The sequence below is a fragment of the Microcaecilia unicolor genome, chromosome 2, assembly GCF_901765095.1.
Source record: "Microcaecilia unicolor chromosome 2, aMicUni1.1, whole genome shotgun sequence".
Classification (NCBI taxonomy): domain Eukaryota; kingdom Metazoa; phylum Chordata; class Amphibia; order Gymnophiona; family Siphonopidae; genus Microcaecilia; species Microcaecilia unicolor.
Genome location: NC_044032.1, coordinates 331,834,720 through 331,860,715, shown reverse-complemented (window position 1 = coordinate 331,860,715; position 25,996 = coordinate 331,834,720). Strand labels below are relative to the sequence as shown.

The window sequence follows — 25,996 nt, the reverse complement described above, 5'->3', positions numbered from 1 at the left end:
TTAGCTAGAGAGACCTCAAAAATTTAATTTTGAATCTTTGTGGTTGGCCATTTCTGAGATGAATGCTAACTTGTCTGGACAAGTGGCCCAACTTATTTCTCAGATGAATTCTATTTGTGACTGAGCCTAGATTCTCAGATTGAGAAACTTAAAAAAAAAAAAAACTGAGTTCAGGGGGTAGGCCAGACCCCTTTCCATCTAGTACCTCCTTGTCAGCTTGGAATACTGGGCTTTTTCCAAATGGTATGCCCAGGAATGAACTGGATGTTACTCATGTCCAACAGACTGTAATTAATTGTTTAGAGTGAAAGATGATAATGGATCTCGGAAGATGAAAACGTGAGCACTTTTTGCCTATTACAGGCTGCTTCAGGGGCAGCAACTCAAGGAGATTCAAAAAGCATATTTCCTCTTGGTAGGAGCAAAAATGTAAAGAAGTGTCATGGCCACGTTTTCATCTTCTGTGATCCATGATATTCCTTCGCTACTACATTCTGTGGATCATACCTGCCTCTGTGTTGATACCATTAACTCTCAAGATACTGCTGTTGCTTTGTCTATGGTGGCAGTCTATAGTCCACTACCTGAGGTGGATATTTGGAAGATATTAGCTAGATCTTTAGTGCCACAGTTGTGTGAATTTTCTCAGCAAACTATTACCAACCAAGCAGATATAGAGTCAGTACACTCCTTCTACAGATGTCTGGCTCAAATTACTAATCAGATTAAAAACCTTACAAAAACACTAGGACATCTGCTATCAAGACTAGTCTTATGATTTATAGACATTTGGATAACAGAGTATATATGTTGAGAGCTAAGAATCTTCGTATATTAAACTTCCCTCATCAGAAATTACTTTCATTTGAGATACTCCTGAGGAAATATTTAAAGGAAGTATTACTTATTGAAGATGCTGATACTATTGTTCTTCTGAATTGCTACTCTGTTAACTAGCAAAGAGTTCAGTGAGAGGAGGATAAATAGTTGGACTCGGTGAATTTAACTGAATTCCTTGAGACATAAAGATATGATATGATATAACTACTAGAGCCACTCTCCTCATTGCCCTAAACTCTGAACAGTATAAAATAAGGATATTAAAAACTAATTTTGCCAATATTTTAATTTTTATGGACAGACTATCCTGTTTGTCCTTGGAAACATTGAAGTTACCTGTAGTAGGTGTTCTCCGAGGACAGCAGGGCATGTATTCTTACACACCCCTTCCCTCCTCCCCTTGGAGTTACATTCCTTTTCTATGTTATTGTACTGATGGCCCCATGTGCTGATGCCAAGCGGGATGGCACTCACGCATGGTGTTGACACTGCCAAAGGCTTCTTAAAGTAATAGAACACTAGATAGCATCCACATCAGGGCTCTGCCGGAGACATCATGCAGATGTAAGAATACATGCCTTGCTGTCCTCCGAGAACACCTGCTACAGGTAAGTGACTTTGCATTACTGACTTGTAAATTATCTAGGCACATTAGATCAACCTTTCACTTTTTCTTTCCTTAAGATGAGATTTTCCAATTGAGGATGATCAAATAGGTAATTAAACATCTACAAGGAAATCTAAGAAAGGACGACACTCCTAATGCTAGTGCATGAGCTTTTAACTGAAGGAACTGTTCTCTTATCAGATGAGTAGCTCTAGCCAAATTAGGAAAAATTTGGATAGTCTGTACATAAAAATTAAAATCTTCCTTGGAGTAGTGCAAGTGCCACTGATGCCTCTGCATTGTGCTACTGTTACAAGCCCACAAGTTTCTCCTTGAGCACGGCCCAGATTTATTTATTTATTGTTCACTTATATCCCACATGTTCCCACTCATGCAGGCACAATGTGGCTTACAAACATTAAATAAAATACAGAATAGGAAAACTTAGAAGAATATACAAGGAGTATGCAGGGGGAGAAGCATCTAACAGGGTGAACTAGCAGGGTAGGAGCCAGGGAGGGTCCATCAAGCAGCGGTATAAAGTGAGGAGTAGGTCTTGGCAAAGAAGTAGGTCTTCAACAACTTCTTGAAGAGGGCGTGGTCCGCTTGAGTTTTAAGGTGTTGCGGGAGAGAATTCCAGTGCTTAGGACTCCAACAGCAGAAAGATGAGGCGAAGATCCTCTTGTACTTGACACCCTTACACAGTTTGGGAAGTGAAGGTGGAGGAAGGAACGAGCAGCAGAATTAGCATTCCTCTGGCGGGAGGTCGATCAAGGGGTGCATATACTCCGGGGCAAACCCATAGATAATTTTATGGGTCAAGGAGCAGATTTAAAGGCAATGCGCTCCTGAACAGGCATCCATTCCTAAGGTAGACATCGGTAAAGGCTGGGCCAGAGTTGGGATGGAGATAGCCTGTGAATCCACCAGCGCCAAAATGGAAACAGAATCCTGGCTACATGGAGATTCCCATGTCAGCATCGAAACAGAGGGAGGCAATCCCCTCGGCGCCGACACTTCTCAGGTGCTGGCAATACATATGCCCCAGAGCTCCCGGCACCATACGTCGAGGGGGCCTGATGCTAATGCTTCTTAGTCTTTGACTGATGCTTGGCATCAGGGTCTTCTCAGTGTCAGGTCCGATCCTGACTGGTTCCAGGGTTCTCTCTCAGCACCCAATGTCGAGGCAGGGGAAGACCTCCTCAATGCCAGTGCAATCCTAGTGTCAGATGCAGCTCTAGTAGCCATGGAGACCGATGCTTCTGATACTGATATCATAAGTACATAAGTAATGCCATACTGGGAAAAGACCAAGGGTCCATCGAAACCAGCATCCTGTCCACGACAGCGGCCAATCCAGGCCAAGGGCACCTGGCAAGCTTCCCAAACGTACAAACATTCTATACATGTTATTCCTGGAATTTTGGAGTTTTCCAAGTCCGTTTAGTAGCGGTTTATGGACTTGTCCTTTAGGAAACCGTCCAACCCCTTTTTAAACTCTGCTAAGCTAACCGCCTTCACCACTTTCTCCGGCAACGAATTCCAGAGTTTAATTACACGTTGGGTGAAGAAAAACTTTCTCCGATTTGTTTTAAATTTACTACACTGTAGTTTCATCGCATGCCCCCTAGTCCTAGTATTTTTGGAAAGCGTGAACAGACGCTTCACATCCACCTGTTCCACTCCACTCATTATTTTATATACCTCTATCATGTCTCCCCTCAGCCATCTCTTCTCCAAGCTGTATAGCCCTAGCCTCCTTAGTCTTTCTTCATAGGGAAGTCGTCCCATCCCCGCTATCATTTTAGTTGCCCTTCGCTGCACCTTTTCCAATTCTACTATATCTTTCTTGAGATGCGGAGACCAGAATTGAACACAATACTCAAGGTGCGGTCGCACCATGGAGCGATACAACGGCATTATAACTTCCTCACACCTGTTTTCCATACCTTTCCTGATAATACCCAACATTCTATTTGCTTTCTTAGCCGCAGCAGCACACTGAGCAGAAGGTTTCAGTGTGTTATCGACGACGACACCCAGATCCCTTTCTTGGTCCGTAACTCCTAACGTGGAACCTTGCATGACGTAGCTATAATTCGGGTTGTTTTTCCCACATGCATCACCTTGCACTTGCTCACATTAAACATCATCTGCCATTTAGCTGCCCAGTCTCCCAGTCTCGTAAGGTCCTCTTGTAATTTTTCACAATCCTGTCGCGATTTAACGACTTTGAATAACTTTGTGTCATCAGCAAATTTAATTACCTCGCTAGTTACTCCCATCTCTAAATCATTTATAAATATATTAAAAAGCAGCGGTCCTAGCACGGACCCCTGAGGAACCCCACTAACTACCCTTCTCCATTGTGAATACTGCCCATTTAACCCCACTCTCTGTTTCCTATCCTTCAACCAGTTTTTAATCCACAATAGGACATTTCCTCCTATCCCATGACCCTCCAATTTCCTCTGTAGCCTTTCATGAGGTACCTTGTCAAACGCCTTTTGAAAATCCAGATACACAATATCAACCGACTCCCCTTTGTCCACATGTTTGTTCACTCCTTCAAAGAATTGAAGTAAATTGGTCAGGCAAGATTTCCCCACACAAAAGCCATGCTGACTTGGTCTCAGTAATCCATGTCCTCGGATGTGCTCTGTAATTTTGTTTTTGATAATAGCCTCTACCATTTTCCCTGGCACCGACGTCAGACTCACCGGTCTATAATTTCCTGCATCTCCCCTGGAGCCTTTTTTAAAAATGGGCGTTACATTGGCCACCCTCCAATCTTCCGGTACCACGCTCGATTTTAAGGATAAGATATCAATGGACTGCACTTAGAAGCGCCAAAAATTTCTTATGCTGAGCCTCTCTACTTTTCTGCCTATGCAAATAGAGAACACAGAGGCCTCGTGGTCTGGACCCAGGCACGAGAGACACCAACTACTACTAGTACTACTACTTAACATTTCTAGAGCGCTACTAGGGTTACGCAGCGCTGTACAAATTAACAAAGAAGGACGATCCCTGCTCAAAGGAGCTTACAATCTAAAGGACGAAATGTCAAGTTGGGGCAGTCTAAATTTCCTGAGTAGAGATGTAGTGGTTAGGTGCCGAAAGTGACATTGAAGAGGTGGGCTTTGAGCAAGGACGTGAAGATGGGCAGGGTGGTGGCCTGGCGTATGGGCTCAGGGAGTTTGTTCCAAGCATGGGGTGAGGCGAGGCAGAAAGGGCGGAGCCTGGAGTTGGCAGTGGTGGAGAAGGGTACTGAAAGGAGGGGTTTGTCTTGGGAGCGGAGGTTACGGGTAGGGACGTAAGGGGAGATGAGGGTAGAGAGGTAAGGAGGGGCTGCAGATCGAGTGCATTTGTAGGTTAGTAGGAGAAGCTTGAACTGTATGCGGTACCTGATCGGAAGCCAGTGAAGTGACTTGAGGAGAGGGCTGATACGAGTATATCGGTCGAGGTAGAAGATAAGACGTGCATCAGAGTTCTGGACGGACTGAAGGGGGGATAGATGGTTGAGTAGGAGGCCAGTGAGGAGTAGGTTGCAGTAGTCAAGGCGAGAGGTAATGAGAGAGTGGATGAGAGTTCGGGTGGTGTGCTCAGAGAGGAAAGGGCTTTACTGCACAAAGAAGGACACATTGCAACTTGAGGGTGCAACAATTCACATTTACCAGGCTGCTCGGTGGCACTCTCTGAGAAACATCAAAGCTTTGCTCCTTTGTGTTGAAAGTTGATGGACAGAAACATCATAACAGAACATAAGAGTAGCCATACTGGGTCAGACCAATGGTCCATCTAGCCCAGCATCCTGTTTCCAACAGTCACAAGTACCTGGCAGAAACCCAATTATTAGCAACAATCCATGCTACAAATCCCAGGGCAAGCAGTTACTTCCCCATGTCTGTCTCAATAGCAGACTATGGAATTTTCCTTCAGGAACTTGTCCAAACCTTTTTAAAACCCAGATACGCTAAATGCTGTTACCACATCCTCTGGCAAAGAGTTCCAGAGCTTAACTATTTGTAGAGTGAAAAAAATATTTCTTCCTATTTGTTTTAAAAGTATTTCCATGTAACTTCATTGAGTATCCCCTAGTTTTTGCACTTCTGGAACAAGTACAAAATCAATTTATTTCTACTTGTTCTACACCACTCAGGATTTTGTAGACATCAATCATATCCCCCCTCATCTGTCTCTTTTCCAAGTTGAAGAGCCCTAACCTCTTTAGCCTTTCCTCATATAATAGGCATTCCCATCCCCTCTATAATTTTAGTCCCTCTTCTTTGAACTTTTTCCAATTCTGCTGTTTCTTTTTTGAGATACGGCAACCAGAACTGAACGCAATACTCAAGGTGCAAATGCACCACCATCCCTTTCCTAATAATTCCTAGCATCCTTTTTTGTTTTTTTGGCCACTGCCGCACACTGAGCAGAAGATTCCAGCTATAACGACACCTAGATTTTTTCTTCAGTGCTGACCCCCAAGGTCCTGACCCTAGCATTAAGTAACTATGATATTCGGATTATTCTTTCCAATGTGCATCACCTTACATTTGTCCACATTAAATTTCATCTGCCATTTGGATGCCCAGTCTTCCAATTTTCTAAGGCCTTCCTACAATATTTCACAGTCCACATGTATTTTAAGCTTGAATAGTTTTATGTCATCCATTTCTTGCTGCTTTATCCTGCAATTCTAAAAATATACCACAAAATGGCAAGTGGGAAGTCCTTGGATACACTGGATAAGGCCAGGGCATTTTATCAACCACATTAATTTGCTTTGTTCACAGAGCTCTCAGGATCATTAATAATGAGACCTCGCATGTCGGTTGTGCTGTTCCTTATGGGATATATTTTTCTGTGCGCCTGTGGACTGTGAACACTGGCATCATTATCTACCAGTTTTGACCTTAGCTGGGAAGTATTATGAATGCTTTCTGCACTCTGTTAAGGCAGTGTTCTTTGCGATTATGCAACTTTAATCTGACTACTATACAGAGTCTTCAGGAATATCACTAATGCGATAGTTTCCATTGACTGCGTTGTTAACACTGTGTTATACTTCTACTGAGTGCATGTGGAATATAAATGCTACTAGGACACTCTTTTTTCAACTACATTTTATTTTTGGTTTCTTTCAAACTCATGATAAGGCAGTGTTCTGTATATCATAGAGGCCATAAAAAGGTGCAAACCATACATTTTTCTAGTTTTTATTTTAATATAGCCATTTTGCTTTTCTTGAGCTGGGAGCAGACTTAAGAGTCGCAAGACAGCCATAAATGAGTCTTTTCTGAAAGCTACCCTTCTAAGGTTGTGGTTTGACATTTGGCCTATGCTAACTTGTGATAAGTTGCTGGACAGTAACTAAGAGCCAGAGACTCCTATGACTAAGGACACCTGCAGTATCCAGATAAACAATCAAAAGGAGAAGTAAGTGGGTGTGGGTAAAATTGTAGCCTTAGCAAGAGGGTGGGGGCAGTAACATGGTAACTTTAACCATTATCTAATGAAAACTTATGCTTATGTGCATGACAGGCCCTGACAATTTGAGGGAATAAATGATAGAAGTTGATGGAACGTGCTGGAATATCACCATAACAGGAAATAGAATATTCTGGGAAGATGCATATTCATTAAGTAGGAAGGATAATTATAATTAAGATAATTAAGAAAGGAAGAAAAAGTATTTAAGAGGAAACAAAACTGAGGATGGCGAGCCTCAGTGTGTCCACTAGCAAGTGGACATATTGACAGCTCCCAAGGAAAACTGTTTTTATTTGCTACATATTATACTGTATTGGGAGTTTATGTGTTGGTATTTCAATAATTACTGATTGGCTTCTTTGACCATTTGAATAAACATTTATTATGTCTAACACTTATTTAGTAGCCAGAGTTTTTCTTGACGGGGGTTCTGCCTGGGGGGCAAGGGTCCACCCTCCAGGAGACCTCCAGAAGGTTACTCCTGTCTCAGAGGCAAGACAGTTCTCAGTGGTTAAGTTAAAGGGCTGATCAGGGTGGGTTTACCTGTGTCTTGATGGGTTGGGGGGGGGGGGGGCGAGAGAGACCATAGTTACATCTTAGTATGGCTCTCCCATGTTGACATTGTTTAATAATAGTGGGGGGAGGGATGGTAAAGGGGTAGCGAAAGGGGAAGGGTTGGGAGGGATAGAGTACGAGGCACCATGATGGGGGCTGGGAAACAATTCGGTATTTATGTCACAGGAAAGATATTGCAATTTTAGAGAGTGGGATGGGGCTTGGGATGAAGGCTGGGCATCCTGGGTCTCCGACCATGCCAAAGAAATCATGGATTGGGAGTTCCAGGTTATAATAACTGGTTCCTTTTGTTGCCTAATTTCTTGGAAGGTGGGGGACATAACATCACCAATAAAGTGAGCAAAAATTTTAACCTCTCTTAACCGACATGGCACAGATATAGCCTGTTTACAGGAAATGTGTCTGACAGATTCTGAACATCAAAAACTTCAAAGCCACTGGGTGGGTGACATTTTTTATTCCTCTTCCGGGAGCCACAAAGGGGGTGTGGCAGTACTATTTAGGAAATCCCTTAGTTATCACACAGACCTGGCATTTAAAGATGATAAGGGGCGGTCCTTACTATTAAAACTCTAGGTACATAGCAGGTCTTATTTTTTTTTTTGGTCATTTATTGCCCCAGCCCATGTGATAAAATGTTTTATCCTACAATGGTGCAGAAGCTTCTTCCCTTTTCAGATGCCAATTTGCTGGTGATAGGGGAAATGAATTTGGTTATGGATGCTCAGCTACACTGTTCCTCAATTCAAGGGAAGGCGGGATCCAGGTGGAGAAGTATGCCGCTTCTTTGCAACAGCATTAGATCTAGTGGACCCTTGATGATTGTACCATCTTCTGATAGAGATTTCACACATTTCTCCAGGGCTCATGGTAAGTCATCCAGACTGGATTATGTGTGGGTGAGGCAATCTCTCCTTTCAGCAGCACGTGTTGGGGCCAGCCGTGGGCCCAGGGTGGGAGGGTGTCTGACCACTTTATGGTGTGGGTTGATTTGGAGGCACCAGGACATATAAACCATCTAATGGTTGGTGTTTTCTTGGGTATCTTGTGAGCAACCCTGATTTTTTTGCGCGATTTAACCAATGCTGGGATTATTTTTTGTCCACTAATGGTCATCATGCTGAGCAGCCTACATTATTTTGGGATACTGCTAAAGCGGTTCTTCAGGGGGATATAATAGCATACACTAGCCAACACAATAAGAGGATAGCACCTGGTATTATTCACTTAGAATCACAGTTACGAAAAGATAAAAGGGCTTATCAATAGTCCCCTTCACAAGTTATTCAGGATAATTTTATTGCCACTCAAGTCATTAATACAATAAAAGGCAACACATCAGCTATTATATAGGAAATATAGATTTCATCAGTATGGAAATAAGGCCGGTAAAGTGCTGGCCCGAGTGGCTAAGACATTTGAGGGGGGGGGCAGGCGGTTTCTGCATTGCGCACTTCATCAGGCCAGGTGACCGGCCGAGATGATGAGTTAGCCCAACTCTTTTTGGTGCATTTCCAAATTCTATATGCAGAAAGGGAATCTGTTTCCAAAATAGAGATTAACTCTTTCTTAGATCGAGCTAGGCTTCCTTAGCTGCCCCCTGAGGAAGTAAGGGCTCTTAACACACTTATACAAGCTAAAGAACTACAGCAGCCAATTAAAACACAAACTTTTTGAAACTGGGAACAGATGGCTATTCAGGGAAATTTTATAAGGCCATGCAACATTTTATAGGTCCACTGCTGGAATATTATGCAGATGTAATAGCCGTTGGCTCTTTCCCTCAACATAACACAGCATTGATCACCTTGCTGCCAAAACCAAATAAGCCAAAAGAGGTGGCAGATTCTTATTGCCCCTATCACATTAATTAATGTGAACATTAAACTGTTATCTAAATTCTTGGGGAATCGCTTAGCCAATTATCTACCTGACCTGGTGAGTGAGGCACAAGAGGGCTTCGTAAAATCGCGGCAGTCGGTGACCAATGTGCGTACAGTATTATTAGTGATTTCACATTGGAGGACGCTTGAGATTCCTGCCTTAGCGGTCAGCTTAAATGCCAAAAAGGCATTTGTAAGGTTAGTTGGACCTTTTTGTTTAAGGTCCTTCTTCGCTTCAGGCAGTTAAGACACTGTATGCTTGCCCGCAGGCTCAACTTTTGGTGAACGGGGTAAACACCTCTGCAATCTCCATCCATAGGGTATGAGGCAGGGGTGCCCCTTATCCTCACTTTTGTTTGTATTCACTTTAGAACCCCTGCTTCGTGGCACCGATATTGTTGGGGTGACTGTTTTAGATTATCATATTAAGGCTCTGGCATTCGCTGATGATTTATTTATGCTAACTGATCTTCACATTACACTTTTTAGATTGATGAAGTTGGTTGGCAAATATGGTCACCTATATGGTTTTAAACTTAATCTGGCAAAATCCAAGGCCCTGCCTGTTAGTGTGCGATCTTCCTGGGTGGCACCATTTCCACTGTCTTGGGGAGGATAAAGCACTCCAATATCTTGGAATCTTGATTCCTCTGGATTTGTCTGACTTGTATTCTCAAAATGTTCATCCTCTACTAGAGGATACTAAGTTAAAATTGCACATGTGGCATTCCATGTGCTGGACCTTAACCAAAATACTGCTAAGTGATTTCTGATTATTTTTATTCTAATTTCTCAACTTTTTGGCTATAGGTTTAGCTACCTGATATATATATTCTCTTGAATTTAATGTTTATTGCTTAATTAATTTGTCCTGTGAACCTGTATTGTGGTGCACTTCTCTGTCTTCTAACCCTGCCCCCCTCCTCCCAAAAAGGCAAAAACAACAACAACAACAAAATACCCTCTTTCCTTTCCTGCCTAGCTCTGATACAGGATAGGCTTTCCTAACTGCTTCTTGTCCTGTAGCATTCTAACTTTGTGGAAAGGTTCTGCCAGTTCAAGGCAAAAACAAAAACTTAGTCTTCCAACTGGTTATAAATTTGCATTTTATATTGATGAAACTGCTATAATTATTGGAAATATTTAGATTTATTTACTAAAGGAAAGTTATATTCTAGTGCAATTTGATACTTACATCAACTGAAAATTGTTTGATCAGACTATATCATTTCTGGTCACACCTAAAGAACTTTTTTTGGTTACAGTACTTGGCTAACTCACTGGGATTTATACTCCCACCCACCCCAGGGTTTTCCAGTCATATATAGACAAGCCAAAACTCATTAACTTCACTCCTTGCAGACTGTTAACCCTATCATAGTACACCTGTTCACACCCATTTCAACCAATCAGGATGACTTTTATTCTCTGTAATAATTGTGGTGCTTTAGTTTCAAGGCCAATCATCTGGAGACTTAAGTCTTGTCCTATCTGTGTTCAACTTGCTAGTTTAAAACAGGAGCTCAGTAGGGATCACGTGATGTGGTGAGGAGCATCGGACGTGTGAGTCTGAAGCTGCTCAGGGGTTCCCTCCTTAATCTCTTTCCATCAGCGGATTAAGTGTTTAAACTGCACGCACCTTCACCACGTAAGGAATCTCTAGGTTATATGGACAAATATTTGACTCCCTCAGCCGCGATGGCGTCCAAATCAGCTAAGAAGGGGCCAGAACGTAACAAACATATTAAAGACACGGGGGGATTAATGGGGGAGGAGTCATGTCTTCATCCCTTCAGTGGTCAGATGATCAGTTAGGGAACCCTTTTTCTGACTTAGTTGTGATGAAACAGGTCTAGACAAAAACATACTTCTTTTCTGCCCTGGACAATTTTTCAGTTCCATTATTGCAGAAAAACGTCTAGATTGTAAGCCCCCTCCCCCCTCCAAGTCCCGCCCAAAACACACATCCAACATGCTCCCTTGCTATTTGGACAAACTCTGCCTTTTCGAAAATTGCAATTTAGATGTTTTGGCAAGAAAAATGTCCATCTGGCACATTGTGCCACTTTTGAGACATTTTTATTTTTTGAAAATGAGTGCCATTGTGTATTTATGTTTCATATTAAATCCAGTTGGCCAATTTTATCTGTCAAGTGCAATAAAACTAATTCATTCTTGATGTCAGATGAAACATAAAACCTGAAAGAGGAGAATTATGTACTAAAATACTGGAAATTATATAAAACTAACAGGTATAATATATTAAAGTAAATAAAACATAAAAAAATCCTCTATAGCAGGGGTGGACTGACTGTTGGGGCAACAGCAAGCAGTAGGAGGCCCATTCTTCCCTAGCTTCCATCTACTTCAATCACTATTGATAGGCGGTTAGGGGCCCCTGACCCATAGTGCCCAGGGGCCCAGATCACAGTCAGTCTGTCCCTGATCTATAGGTATGAAATGTGAAGTTGCAGGGATCAGTATGCATACTATTGTGAGGAGAAAGGGCATATCCCATAATTCTAGCAAGTTTTGTGACCAAATTTCCAACTAGCATGCAACTTATAAAATAAGGTCAATTGAGATGTAACTTAATAGATAAATTACATGCTAATATTACTGGCTATAATTTATGTGAATTGGTACTGATTGGCACTAATTTGAAGTTACTCACATAATGCCCTTAGTCTGTATTCTGTAAGTTGCACGCTGAAATTCCAGAGTGCACAACTGTAAGGGGTAGTGGACCTGGAAGAGGCATGGGCAAGTTGGGGGCATGTCAGGCAGTTATATGCATGGGTTATAACATGCTAGTACTTACTCACCTAACTGCCTACAATTAGGTGCAAGCACTTACAAGAGCCTCTTGGCTAATGTAAGCGCTCATACCTAAATTTAAGCACGTAAATGTGGACTTAAGTACATAAGTACATAAGTAGTGCCATACTGGGAAAGACCAAAGGTCCATCTAGCCCAGCATCCTGTCACCGACAGTGGCCAATCCAGGTCAAGGGCACCTGGCACGCTCCCCAAACGTAAAAACATTCCAGACAAGTTGTACCTAAAAATGAGGAATTTTTCCAGTCCATTTAATAGCGGTCTATGGACTTGTCCTTTAGGAATCTATCTAACCCCTTTTTAAACTCCGTCAAGCTAACCGCCCGTACCACGTTCTCCGGCAATGAATTCCAGAGTCTAATTACACGTTGGGTGAAGAAAAATTTTCTCCGATTCGTTTTAAATTTACCACACTGTAGCTTCAACTCATGCCCTCTAGTCCTAGTATTTTTGGATAGCGTGAACAGTCGCTTCACATCCACCCGATCCATTCCACTCATTATTTTATACACTTCTATCATATCTCCCCTCAGCCGTCTCTTCTCCAAGCTGAAAAGCCCTAGCCTTCTCAGCCTCTCTTCATAGGAAAGTCGTCCCATCCCCACTATCATTTTCGTCGCCCTTCGCTGTACCTTTTCCAATTCTACTATATCTTTTTTGAGATACGGAGACCAGTACTGAACACAATACTCCAGGTGCGGTCGCACCATGGAGCGATACAACGGCATTATAACATCCGCACACCTGGACTCCATACCCTTCTTAATAACACCCAACATTCTATTCGCTTTCCTAGCCGCAGCAGCACACTGAGCAGAAGGTTTCAGCGTATCATCGACGACGACACCCAGATCCCTTTCTTGATCCGTAACTCCTAACGCGGAACCTTGCAAGACGTAGCTATAATTCGGGTTCCTCTTACCCACATGCATCACTTTGCACTTGTCAACATTGAACTTCATCTGCCACTTGCACGCCCATTCTCCCAGTCTCGCAAGGTCCTCCTGTAATCGTTCACATTCCTCCTGCGACTTGACGACCCTGAATAATTTTGTGTCATCGGCGAATTTAATTACCTCACTAGTTATTCCCATCTCTAGGTCATTTATAAATACATTAAAAAGCAACGGACCCAGCACAGACCCCTGCGGGACCCCACTAACTACCCTCCTCCACTGAGAATACTGGCCACGCAATCCTACTCTCTGCTTCCTATCTTTCAACCAGTTCTTAATCCATAATAATACCCTACCTCCGATTCCATGACTCTGCAATTTCTTCAGGAGTCTTTCGTGCGGCACTTTGTCAAACGCCTTCTGAAAATCCAGATATACAATATCAACCGGCTCCCCATTGTCCACATGTTTGCTTACCCCCTCAAAAAAATGCGCTAGCATTCTACAAAAGCTGTTCTGCAAGCAACTGCTGTTATTGAATTCCCGCTTAGGGAGTGCACCATCCCGGTGCCTAGCTCTAGGCCAGGGCTCGATAAATCCCAGGTGCCAGGTTACCATGGCACCTAGAAATTGCACCCTGGCACCCAGGATTTCATGTCCCCCAAAATATATATATTTTTTCCTTTCACAGCGCTGCCTCTAAAACAGCTTTCCTGGCTCTGCACAGTGATTGGGCTCACCATATACTCAAACTGTGCTGTGCAAAAGTTCAAGAACTCTCGCAGGACGAAACCACAAGACTTCCTGAACCTGCTGCATAGTGCGGCTCAGTGAAGACTAACTCAAAATAACCTGTTCCTTAGCTGGGCTCTAGTATTACCATATTGAAAATGCAACCATGCCACGCCTTTGTGGTTATGCTCCACTAATAAACGATTAACTGGCTTTCCTGAAAGGATTATATAACCTTTGGATGTACGACTACAAACAAAAACACACATTTATTTATGCAATATCAGAATTCCTCATGTACAGCCATAAAACAACATTTTAAGGTGGATAGTGTTTACAATGAGCTCCTTTTATTATCAACCAATAGAAGAGATAAGAGTTTTCAGTTTTGGCACAGTCATCACAAGAACAAAATATAAGAAAACCAATGGACTGCAATAGGGGCTTATAGCCCATTTGGTTATGTTTCCACAAATGAGATCTGCATGAAAAATTATTTATTTTTATTATTTTGGCTTACAAAACCATTTATCCCTGAAACATGCTCAAAACAGAATAATCCATTTGTGTATCTAAATGTCAACTTCTACAAAAGAGATGAAGTGAAGATGCGATTCCATGTGCCCCAATGAAAGGAGAGTTTAATTTTACTTCCATTTAATTAGAATATATTCCATCTTTATAACACCAGGCTTCCCAAGGCATATTGCAACAAGTGTTAAGATAAACCTATCAGGAAACAGGATATCCTCACTGAGATTTGGCCATGTATTACTGTATTCTATAGAACCGAGCAGAAAAACGAGTACAAATACAGAATTTATTACTGCTGTTTCTATCAGCTACAATCATTTTTTTTATGTTGTTTAAATAACACTCAATTTTATTTCATGATATATATATATAAATATGGGAAGCTTTCATATAAATAAAAAAGCCATCAAATAAATAAAAACAAAATAAATTAAATCCTTTATCCTCCACCTTTTAAGGCACTGCCTATCCAACTGGAACAGCTTTAGACTTTTTACAGATAGGCCACGCATAGGCAATCCCTTATTTCTAATAAGCATTTCCTATGTTTTCAATAGTGTTTGCTATTGTTTTGGGTGTACCAATATGACGGCAAGCTCAGACTACTGGACTCAGCCCCCATAATGGGTCCGATATGCTCATGCCGTCCCCTGTTCTCAATCTAACTTCCTTGAAAGAGACTGACCAGGGGAAAGCTGGAGGGAGGGCATGAGAGACTGGCTGAAGGCGGGGAATAAAAGAAATTGACTGGGTTAAGGCTGGGGGGGAGGGCATGAGAGACACTGATGGAGTGTAGACTGGAAGTGGGGGCATGAGAGAATGACTGGGTTAAGGCAGGAAGGACAACATGAGAGGGGCTGGGTGAACGCTGGCATGAGAGGAGCTGTGTGAAGGCTGGAGAGTAGTCTCCCTTCCCATAGACAGCAATCTATGGAAAGGGAGACTACTGGCTTCTGCCAGGGACTAGCAAAGGCACACCTTCAGAAACTGATTTACTGAAGTTTCTTTGCCCAGGGAAATAGAATAGGAAAAGAGCCTTACTAAATCAGTTTCTGAAAGAGCTGCTCATCCCTCTTCTCCCCTCTCCTGCCCCCCCCCCCCAATAAAAATTAAAGTTCACTGCAGACAATGTTGGAGGGCTGGGGAAGGAGAAGCGAGATAGGTCTCAGATGCTGGATCCTAAGCTTTTGGGTTAGCTCCTAGATTTTAATTAAAATTTGTTAAGGCCTGCTTTAGGTAATCTATTGAGAATTACCCCCATGGTGTGCATGCACATTGCTGCTGCTTTCCTCCAGTGGGGCCTGATTTCACCCTTTGGAAAATTACATGATTTTGTGCAATTATGTACACACTCCATTATGTGCAAAATTTCACAGACGCATAAAGAAAATTAGGTGCAACTTGCTTACCTTCATGCTGACAATAGCTATCCTAAGGTTTGTCCCACCAAGATCCACAGCTAGTGCACTCTGTGTTTCCAGAATGTGATCAATATCCTGAGAAATGCTATCTTTCACAGGAGGAAATTGAAACTTCTTCTGCAGTGGCTCAGCGAGATCAATGGATTTGAGGAATTTCACAATTCTTGGAACAGAGTTTCCATCTCCATAGATCTTTGAACTGTAAGATTCCAAAGAATATATCAGATCCTTAGTACATGCTCAGTACCATATAGCTAATTTCATGTAGATTTCCTTTCTGGGAAAGGAATGAGCCTTTCCTGACCAATGCAAGGCAGTTCCAATGGAGCAGCCACCTCAGGCTTTGCCTTAGCTCCATATACAAACTTTTGACACAGAAGAACAATTTTAAAGGGGAGGATGGAGGCTTTAACTGGTAAAATGGACATATGACAGCACATATTATAGGTAAGAAACTTTACTTTCTCTGAAAACAAGCAAGTCATGAAGTCATGCTCAAGGGACTTCCTAAGGATTGTTTTGAGGTAAAAAACAAAACAAAAAAAAAACCTGAATCAAAAAGAACTCCCAACAGACAGGAACTACTGCATATATTCAGCAAAGCCTTAGGAATTTCTCAGGTTTTCTAGAGAAAGCCCTATGGATCTAATAAGCATAAGCAGTAGCTCCCCTTTTACCCATAAGAATATAGTGTGCCTCAGTTTTGCAACTAAACTAACAGACTCAATGCAAAAAGGAAGAGTCTGAGTGATTAGTAAACTGCTGTCTTCAGGAAAACACCTTTAACAGGCAAACTGTTTTCTCTGAAGACCAGCGGTTTTATATAGTCACAAGTGGGACCCTCTAGCCAAATGTTATCTTCAGCAAAAAGGGAGAAATAATAATCTGCCAATAGGATAGGAACTATTTTTGATAGGTTCAAATGTCCTTTATGTATTTTTTGACAAAATCATGACAATTAAAATTAAAAAAAATGTACTGTATACTGAGAATGGAATAAATTGCCACTCCTTTTGAAGACCCAGTCTCAGGCAACCTTGTTTAGGCAGTAGCTTAAAGAATATTTGTTGTGCCTGGCTTATTATGCACATGTATCATAAAGCCTGTACCGTTTTTTTTGTACATTATTTTTTGATAGACTGCTCTGAATAATGCTGTTTTTTTGTTGCAACATTGGTATCTGTATATGTATTATTATATGCGTTTTGTTGTACACCGCCCTAGATAAGGGTGGACTATAAATATTAATAAATGAAATTAAATGAACTGGCTGAACCTATTACATTGGAGTTACTGTCTATACAATAATGGGGCATGAATGTGTGGACTGAAGGCAGAACTGCATCTCTCTTCAACAGAAGTTCACCCGAGATGCAATGTTGCCATAAGGGTTAGTTCAGCATATACCATAAGATTAATGAGCTTCATTCATAAGCCAGGAGATATGGAATATGATCTCTCAAAATGTACTGAGAACACTTGTTCTAGTATTTCCACTGTGCCAAAGAGAGCAACCAGAAATTCATTCCAGAGATGCATGTTGAAATATTGGTGATCTCCAGCAAAGGGAGGTCTAATGGAGAAAGAGGACAGCTGAACATATGCTACCAGATCCTGGTAAATCAACCCTCCCAACGCCATCTTCTGTTAAAATGAAGAATCGTTTGCATCCCTGAATGTAGAAGAGCTAAAAGGATCTCAAGAACAGGAAGAAACTATGATCAAAAATCCCAAGGCCGCTGGATTGGTGCCTAATAAGAAAAGAAAGGTAGTCGTGGTTGATGATTCTGTTCCGAGAGGTACTGAAGCGCCCATCTGCCAACCAGACATGTTGTCTAGGAAGGTGTGTTGTCTGCCTGGTGCCAAGATTCAAGATGTGACAGAAAGTTTGCTGAGACTCATCAAGCCTACTGACCACTATCCTATGCTGTTCATCCATGATGGAACAAATGATACTGCTAGATATCCTACTGAACATATCAAGTGGGATTTCATGACTCTGGGTCAGGTGGTGAGGAACCTAGGCGTGGAGGTAGTGTTCTCATTGATCGTTCCTGTTGAAGATAAAGGATGGATGAGGGAAGCTCACATTCTGGAGGCGAATGTGTGACTGCGTGGTTGGTGCCAACGTGAGGGCTTCAGCTTCCTTGACCATGGGATGATTTTCCAAGAGCTACTGAGCGGTGATGGTTTCCATCTATCAAGGAAGGGACGAAGTGTCTTTAGTAACAGACTGGTTAAAGTACTACAGAAGACTTTAAACTAAACTGGCTGAAGAAGGGTGAGAGAAGCCCCAAAGGCATTAGTAACCTTCAGAATGGCAAGACATCCAATGCCTTTATAGAACAGGGAAATAAAATCTGGCGAGCCTTATATACCAATACCCTTAGTATAGGAAACAAAATTCTAGACCTAGAAGCTGCAATGAAAGAAACCGATTTGGATTAGTGGCAGTCACGGAGCTGTGGCTTACAGAGAACCATGACTGGGATGTAGTTATAGCTGGCTATAATCTACTCAGGAAGAACAGGGTAGGAAAAAAGGGTTGAGGAGTGGCATTATATGTTAATAATAATATTAAAGTGACAAAATTGCAGGACATACGGGGTAAGGAAGAAGTTAAACTGTGGGTTAAACTGGTAAGAAGGAAAGGAAAGGAAAATGTATTTACATTGGTGTAATATACAGGTCACCCGCACAATCAGAAAAAATGAACAGAGATTTAATTGAAGACATTCACAAGATAGCTAAGAAAGAGAGGGTACTACTAATAGGTGACTTTAATATGCCAGACATCGACTGGAGTGTCCCTGCTGTAGGGCCGTCTAGAAGCAAAGGGATCTTAGATTCTCTACAGGAAGAATAGTTCTAGCAGTGGGTGACGGAACTGACGGGGGATGGAGCGATTCTAGACCTGGTGCTTACCAGCGAGTAGAATGTTTCCAATGTTATGGTGGGAGATCATTTGGTATCTAGTGACCATCGGATGGTGTGGTTTAATATTAAGACACAAAAGGAGAAGGCTTATTCAAGACTGAAGGTCCTAGATTTAAAAAAAACTACCTTTTCTGAGATGAGGGAATTTCTCAGGAAAGAGTTAGTTGGATGGGAACAGCTGAAGGAAACAGAACATCAGTGAGCGAAACTGAAAGGAGCTCTCATGTTTATGTTAGAAAATTACATAAAAGTAAGAGGAAAAGAAAGCCGCTCTGGTTCTCGAATATAGTAGCTGAAAAGGTAAAGGGAAAAAAGGTTAGCTTTTATACATTATAAGATACTCTGAAAGAGAAAGACACGCACAAATACCTGGAAAGCTAAGAGAAGCTGGAAAAGCTGTCAGGAAAGTGAAGAGGCAAAAATAGCTGATACGGTAAAATAGGGGGACAAGACATTTTTTAGATACGTAAGTGACAGGACAACATGCCATAATAGCATTGTGAGGCTCAAGGCTGAGGAGGAGGAATATGTAGAAGCTGATAAGTGTAAAGTTGAACTGCTAAACAAATATTTCTGTTCAGTGTTCACGGATGAAAGGCCAGGGGCAGGACCACAGAAGACAAATGCTGAGAATGGACGTACAGTAGACCTGGACCGATTCTCAAAAGACTGTGTTCATGAGCAGCTGGCTAAACTAAAAGTAGACAAAGTGATGGAGCCTGATGGGATAAACCCAAGGGTACTCATGGAACTTGGAGAAGTTCTGGTTGCTCTGCTGTCTGACCTGTTCAATGCTTCTATAGAATATGGAGTGGTCCTGGAGGACTGGAGAAGGGTGGATGTGGTCCTTCTGCACAAGAACGGTAGCAAGGAGGAGGTTGTAAATTACAGACTGGTCAATATGACCTCAATGGTGAGTAAACTAATGGAAACGTTTCTAAAGCAGAAGATCGTGAGGTTTCTCAAACTGAATGGACTGCAGGATTTGAGGCAGCATGGTTTCACTAGAGGCAGATCTTGTCAGCAGTGGCGTTCCTAGGCTGCCTAACACCCGGGGCGGATCGCCGATGCGCCCCCCCCCGGGTGCAGTGCAGCCCCCCACTGGCGAAATTACACCCTCCCCCCAGGTGCATTTTTACCTGCTTGGGGGGGGGGGGGGGTGCCGCGCCTCTGTTTGCTTTGTCTGCTCATTCCCTCCCTGCTGCTCCCTCTGCCCCGGAACAGGAAGTAACCTGTTCCACGCAGAGGGAGCAGCAGGGAGGGAACGAGCGGACTCAGCCAACAGGCACACGGCACCACCCCCCCAGCGGCGTGCACCCGGGGCGGACCGCCTCCCCCCCCCTTGGTACGCCACTGCTTGTCAGACAAATCTGAATGACTTCTTTGACTGGGTGATCAAACAGTTGGATGTTGGACGGGCGCTAGACGTGGTGTACTTAGATTTTAGCAAAGCCTTTGACACAGTTCCACACAGGCGTCTGATAAGTACATTGAGTGCCCTCGGTATGGGATCTAAAGTGACTAACTGGATTAAAAACTGGTTAAACAGAAGGAGACAGAGGGTAGTGGTAAAGTGAGTTTGCTATGAGGAAAAGGATGTTACAATGGTGTACCACAGGAGTTGGTCCTTGGGCCGGTTCTTTTTAACATCTTTGTGAGTGATATTACAGAAGGGCTGTCTGGTAAGGTTTGTCTCTTTGTGGATGATGCCAAACTCTGTAATAGGCTGAACACCTTGGAGGGTATGGATAGCATGAGGAGGGATCTGGCGAAACTTGAAGAATGGTCTGAAAATTGGCAACTAAGATTTAATGCTATGAAATGCAGGGTCACGCACTTGGGTCACAAAAACCTGAGAAAAAGGTACAGCATAAGGGGTGAAGAGCTTCTGTGCATGAAAGAAGAGCAGGACTTGGGGGTGACTGTGTCCGATGACCTTAAGGTGGCCAGACAGGTAGAAAAGGTGACGCTAAAAGCCAGAAGGATGCTCGGGTGCCTAAGGAGAGAGATAACCAGCAAGAAGAATGCTCAGGTGCATAAGGAGAGGGATAACCAGCAGGAAAAAGAAAGAGGCGATAGCGTACATGTACAAGTCTCTGGTGAGGCCCCATTTAGAATACTGTGTGCAATCCTTGAGACCGCACTTACGGAAAGATATAAACAGGATGGAGTTGATCCAGAAGGTGACTACAAAATTGGTCAGCGGTCTCGGTCATAAAACATATAGGGGCAGGCTCATGAACCTCAACATGTATATACTGGTAGAGAGGCGGGAGAGAGGGGATATGAGAGACGTTCAAATACCTCAGTGGCTTTAATGTATAGGAGGTGAGCCTTTTTCAAATGAAGAAAACCTCTAGAATGAAAAAGCATTAGATGAAGTTAAGAGGAAATAGGCTTAGGACGAATCTGAGAAAATATGTTTTCACAGAAAGAGTGGTAGATGTGTGCAGTGGCCTCCCGGCGGAGACAAAGACTGAGAGTTTAAGAAGGTGTGGGATAGACACGTGGAATCTCTTAAGAAAAGGAAGACTTAGTGGTTATTCAGGATGGGCAGACTGGATGGGCCATATAGCCCTTATCTGCCATCATGTTTCTGTTTCTAGTTCACAAGATAGGCAACCTATCCAAGTGTGCTTGAAAATTCTTTTTAATTAAGTCTGTGGTGCCCAATATGATGGGAAATATTTATTTTTCTGCCACATTTTCTTGGTCTTTAACTGCATTTCTTGGTATTTAAGGATCTTCCTCACCATCCAATTCACAGAATAATTGCTTTGAATTCATAACCTCTTTTTTATTTTGAAAATTTCATATGTACAACAGTACAGAGACACTTTGATTTTCAGATTTCCAAGTGCTAAGGATCTGGTTTTTGTTTTTTTTAATTTTAAATCTTTGTTTTCTTGCATGGTTGCTCCATTTTGGAATTCCTTACCTTTTATATTACGTTTAGAGACATATTATATTATTTTTAGGAAGAGATGATTTGGAATTTCTTTCTTCCTATGTTTTTCTTTTTTGATGGGATTGTAATTTGTGTTATTAATTCCTGACTCATTTGATTATACAGATTTTCTGTATTAACTATTGTAAACCATGGTGAACCCTTTTGGGGTTACAGTAGTATATAAACAATAACTTGATACTAACACTACAAGGGTGATTATATAAGTTATGTGCATAGCTTATGAGAACAATGGCATATACAAATATATACGTACACAAGTGCATAAATGCCAGAATTCCATCTAAGCGCTGTTCTGTAAATACAAACATATCTTACATAGCGCATATTTTACATGTGGGCATACATATAGGTAGAGTCTGATGAAAAGTGGGTGGGATTCACACTTAAGTGCGTAATTTATAGAATGCTGTTTTGTGCACCTCTCTGGAACTGAGGCACATCCACTTATGCCAGTTCTATGGCTGACTTAAGTCCTCATGCTTATAAAGTATGTATTTTCACTGTTATGCTAGTATCCTGTAAAGGAAGAATATTTTCTTTCTTTTTACCAGTGCCCTGTTATAGAATTACCCCCTACAAGTATAATCCATCATGAGATCCATTCCTCCTTAAACTTGGGGATTGTATAAAACTTAACTTCTAAATTAATAAACATTGTTAAACAATCAGTTTAAAACATAATATTCAGGAGTAGATAATTGGCATATATTAACATAGGTACTTAGAAAAAAAAACAAGCCTTCAAAATCTTTTAAAATCTCAAGTAATTTGTTTCATATCTAATATTCAAGGGCCAAGAATTCCATTTTAAAGGAGCAACACTGAAAACGTTTTAGTCGATGAAGCTAATAGAAGAGGGCGGTACAAGTTCAAATTAATTAACGTGTGCAGAGCATTTGGATAGAACTTTCAAAAAAGTACACAAATATAAAGGACAGATAAACTTATTTTGCAACTATTGCAGATATGATAAGAATGAATTTGGCATAAAAAGTGCATTTGTACCAACACAGAAGAAATTGTGGGCCTCTTTTACAAAGCCACACTGCCGATTCTCAGTGCAGCAAATGAGAGGAAGCCCACTCAATTCCTTTGTGCTTCCACTCATCTGCTGCACAGGAATTGCTAGCCCGTCTTTGTAAAAGAAGCCCTGTGTGATTAACCCGAGAATTTTCATTTGAAGCTGTATGCTTGGAATCCACAGGAGCAACTTGGAGGCTATTTGCCTAGAGTGAAGTGTGCATTGATTACACCCCTCTATAGTCTACACCCATGATGCAGCCTTTGTAGGTGAAATGTAACCACATTGAGATTAGCATTTCCTTGGTGCAGTTAAAGCCTTCTTTCTACTCCTAACTTTGTGGGTGGTCTAATGTTTTTTTCTGCTTATCTGAGCATTGCAGACTCTTGTCTCCACTTTGATCCCATTTTAAGATAATCTACATGAAAGATAACACAGTAACATAGTAGATGACAACAGATAAAAACCTGAGGGCAAGAATCTATCTGCAATACAGGATAGGACCTGCAAGTTTCTTCGCTGGATCTTAGTAAGCTGATCTCCTAAACCTTTGGTAATAACTCTCGATACTGTTTGGGACACAGTGACACGAATGAAATGAAGATGTCCTTATCTCAAAAAATGAAGTCTATCCTTGCAAATATCTAATCAAGCCTCTACAGTTTCCTTAATGGGGCAAAAGATTCAATCTATAGAGAATAAGCTTTTGACTACTGATAATGATGTAAAAAAGCTTACAGATAATCAAGCACTGATATCAAGGGGCCATAGGTTTTTGACTAGGAAAACTGAATCTTTGGAAAATATTATGAGGAAAACTTTACATTTAATTAATTTTCCTAGTGTTCGTTCTGTGGCTCCGCTGCTTACTTTCAAGCATTATTTGTCTGAAATTTTGAAAATTCCTCAACAAGCTTAACCACCAGTTTTGTGGATTTATTACAAAGGGACTTTGAAGTTAGCTTCAAAACTTTTAGTACAAGAAGGGTGCTGGGCAGACTTCTACGGTCTGTGCCCTGACAATGGCAAGGACAAATCAAACTTGAGAATACATATAAAAAGTATTGCATATCAAGTAAGATGAGTTTATCTTGTTGGACAGACTGGATGGACCATACAGGTCTTTATCTGCCATCACTTACTATGTTACTATCTTATAGAAGAGAGACTGATCAGGCTGTTGCATCTGATCTTGACACTTCATTTGATATATTAAATTTAACACAATCATTGGAAGATAATATGAAGGGGGTTAAGCCTTTAACATTAATTTTGAGCTTTGCACTGGAGCCTGATCATGACTCAATATTTTCGTCATCATGAAGAACTGTTTTTGAATTGTAAGATATGAATTTTTCTTTTTGGATGTTCCCAAATCCACACAGAAATTACATCAAGGTCTTTTTGGCTTGATTTCCTTGTGTGTCATTAAACTTAATTCTTTAAAATATGTTTTCTATCATTTAGAAAAGATTTTGAGGTCAAAATCTTGTGGTCCACCTGTAAGCCCAACTACCAATTTAGTAACCTCTTCACCGTGATTATGTTAATATATTGGACCCTAATTGTTTGTTTGTTTTCCTTTATATTTTTAATACTATGTATTGCTTGAAATTGCGCCTTCTCTCCACCTTATTGTGTACTTGAAGATAAAGTTGAAATCTCCAAGTAACTGTTCGTCCCCTATCATTCCCAGCTTCTGAATATCGATTAGATCTTTATGCAGCTTCTCCATTTTTGCCAGAGGTCTGTAAGACAAAACCTGTGTAGATACAAGTTTCATCTTCTCTTTCCAGGATGATCCATAATCGTTTCCTCTTTTCCCCAGGTTCCCTGCACTTCAACCGCTTTAATATTGTTTTCCACATGCATCACCACTCCTCCAGCTCTCCCTTTCCTTCCTAAAAAGGATATAGCTTTGTATGGTCATATCCTATTCAGGGGAATAATTAAACCATGTTTTTTCTGATAGCAACAATATCACAATATCAGGTTTTCAAACTTTTAAATATAGAGATTATATCACTGTTTTAGTGCTGGTCTTATCCTCTCTCAATTCTTTTGATATAGTGCATAGATGTATGAATATTATAGAAGATTGGATGCACAGACATTATTTAAAACTGAACAAGGAAAAGACTAAATTCATGTTAGTAGATGATCAATACAATTTATTACAAGATAACCTAATAAAAATTCAAAACATAAGAATATAAACTTTCTTCTGAGATTAGGATTTTGGGAATACTATTTGATCACAACCTATCTTCAGAATACCAGATAAATCATTCGATTAAGAAAACCTTGTAATTTATGAGAAAATATTTTTAATTATTGGTTCAAGCTCTATTGTTATTGCAGCTAGATTGTTGTAATGTTATTTCTCCAAAGACAAGCAGGCTGATATTCTCACAAGTGGGTGACGCCACGTCGGCCCCGGAGGATTTTAAAGCAAAATCTCAAAATCTCTTTACGGCGTTCCGACAAGCGAGCGATCGTACTGCGCATGTGCGCACACCTCTTCCCGCTCGCCGTGCGGACACGCCCCTCAGTTTTTCTTTTTCCGCGTCTGAGGAGACACGGAGTTCGTTAGGGCTTCGTGTTTTCTTCAGGTCTTCGGAGTTAAATCTCTTTTTATTTTTTCATTTGTACTTTTCATGGCAGGCTCATTGTGGCTTATATATACAGGTATTTTTTGTACCTGAGGCAAGAAAAAATTTAAGTAATTGCCAGAGTCACAAGGGGCTGTGCCTGAACAAAGCATATAAGCTTTTCTTTTCTTTTTTCTTGAAAGTGCTGGCATATTGTTATCTGTGGGCTCTCTCTAGCCAGCAAACTAAACAAGCCCACATTTTTATGATCCATTTTTTAAAACTTTACAAACGGCTCTCCAGAGCTGTGACAGCCTGCTCCAGCACACCACTGTCTTTAAGCCCCACAAGTGATAAAAGGTGTATGTCACAGGAAAAACCAGGAACCTAAGCAGGTGCATCCCTGGTCAGCCACTGAATGGGCAACCTGGTGACACAATATCAGTGGTGTAACCTTTGAAGTGAGTCTCCACCCGCCTCGGCGCCTCCTGCTCTGCAGGTCATTCGGGCGCATCGGAGGATGTGTCTTGGGCCGGATCATCTCCCTGTGAAGCGCAAGTAGTGTCTCAAAGAAACGAGACGTATTCTACTCTGCCAGGGATGCCCAAAGGAGATCATTCTGGAGTCCGACAGAGACCGATGCACGCTGGGTA

The 25,996-nt window shown here is 41.5% G+C and overlaps 1 protein-coding gene across 3 annotated transcripts in view; it reads right to left on the bottom strand.

Annotated features, from left to right (window-relative positions):
• GNE (glucosamine (UDP-N-acetyl)-2-epimerase/N-acetylmannosamine kinase) overlaps positions 1–25,996 on the bottom strand; it is a 497,606-nt gene that overhangs the window by 160,442 nt on the left and 311,168 nt on the right. For all 3 annotated transcript variants that reach the window (XM_030194355.1, XM_030194356.1, XM_030194357.1), the window contains exon 7: positions 15,812–16,022. In XM_030194355.1, the coding sequence (XP_030050215.1) occupies positions 15,812–16,022 (211 nt within the window). The remainder of the gene's footprint in view (positions 1–15,811; positions 16,023–25,996) is intronic.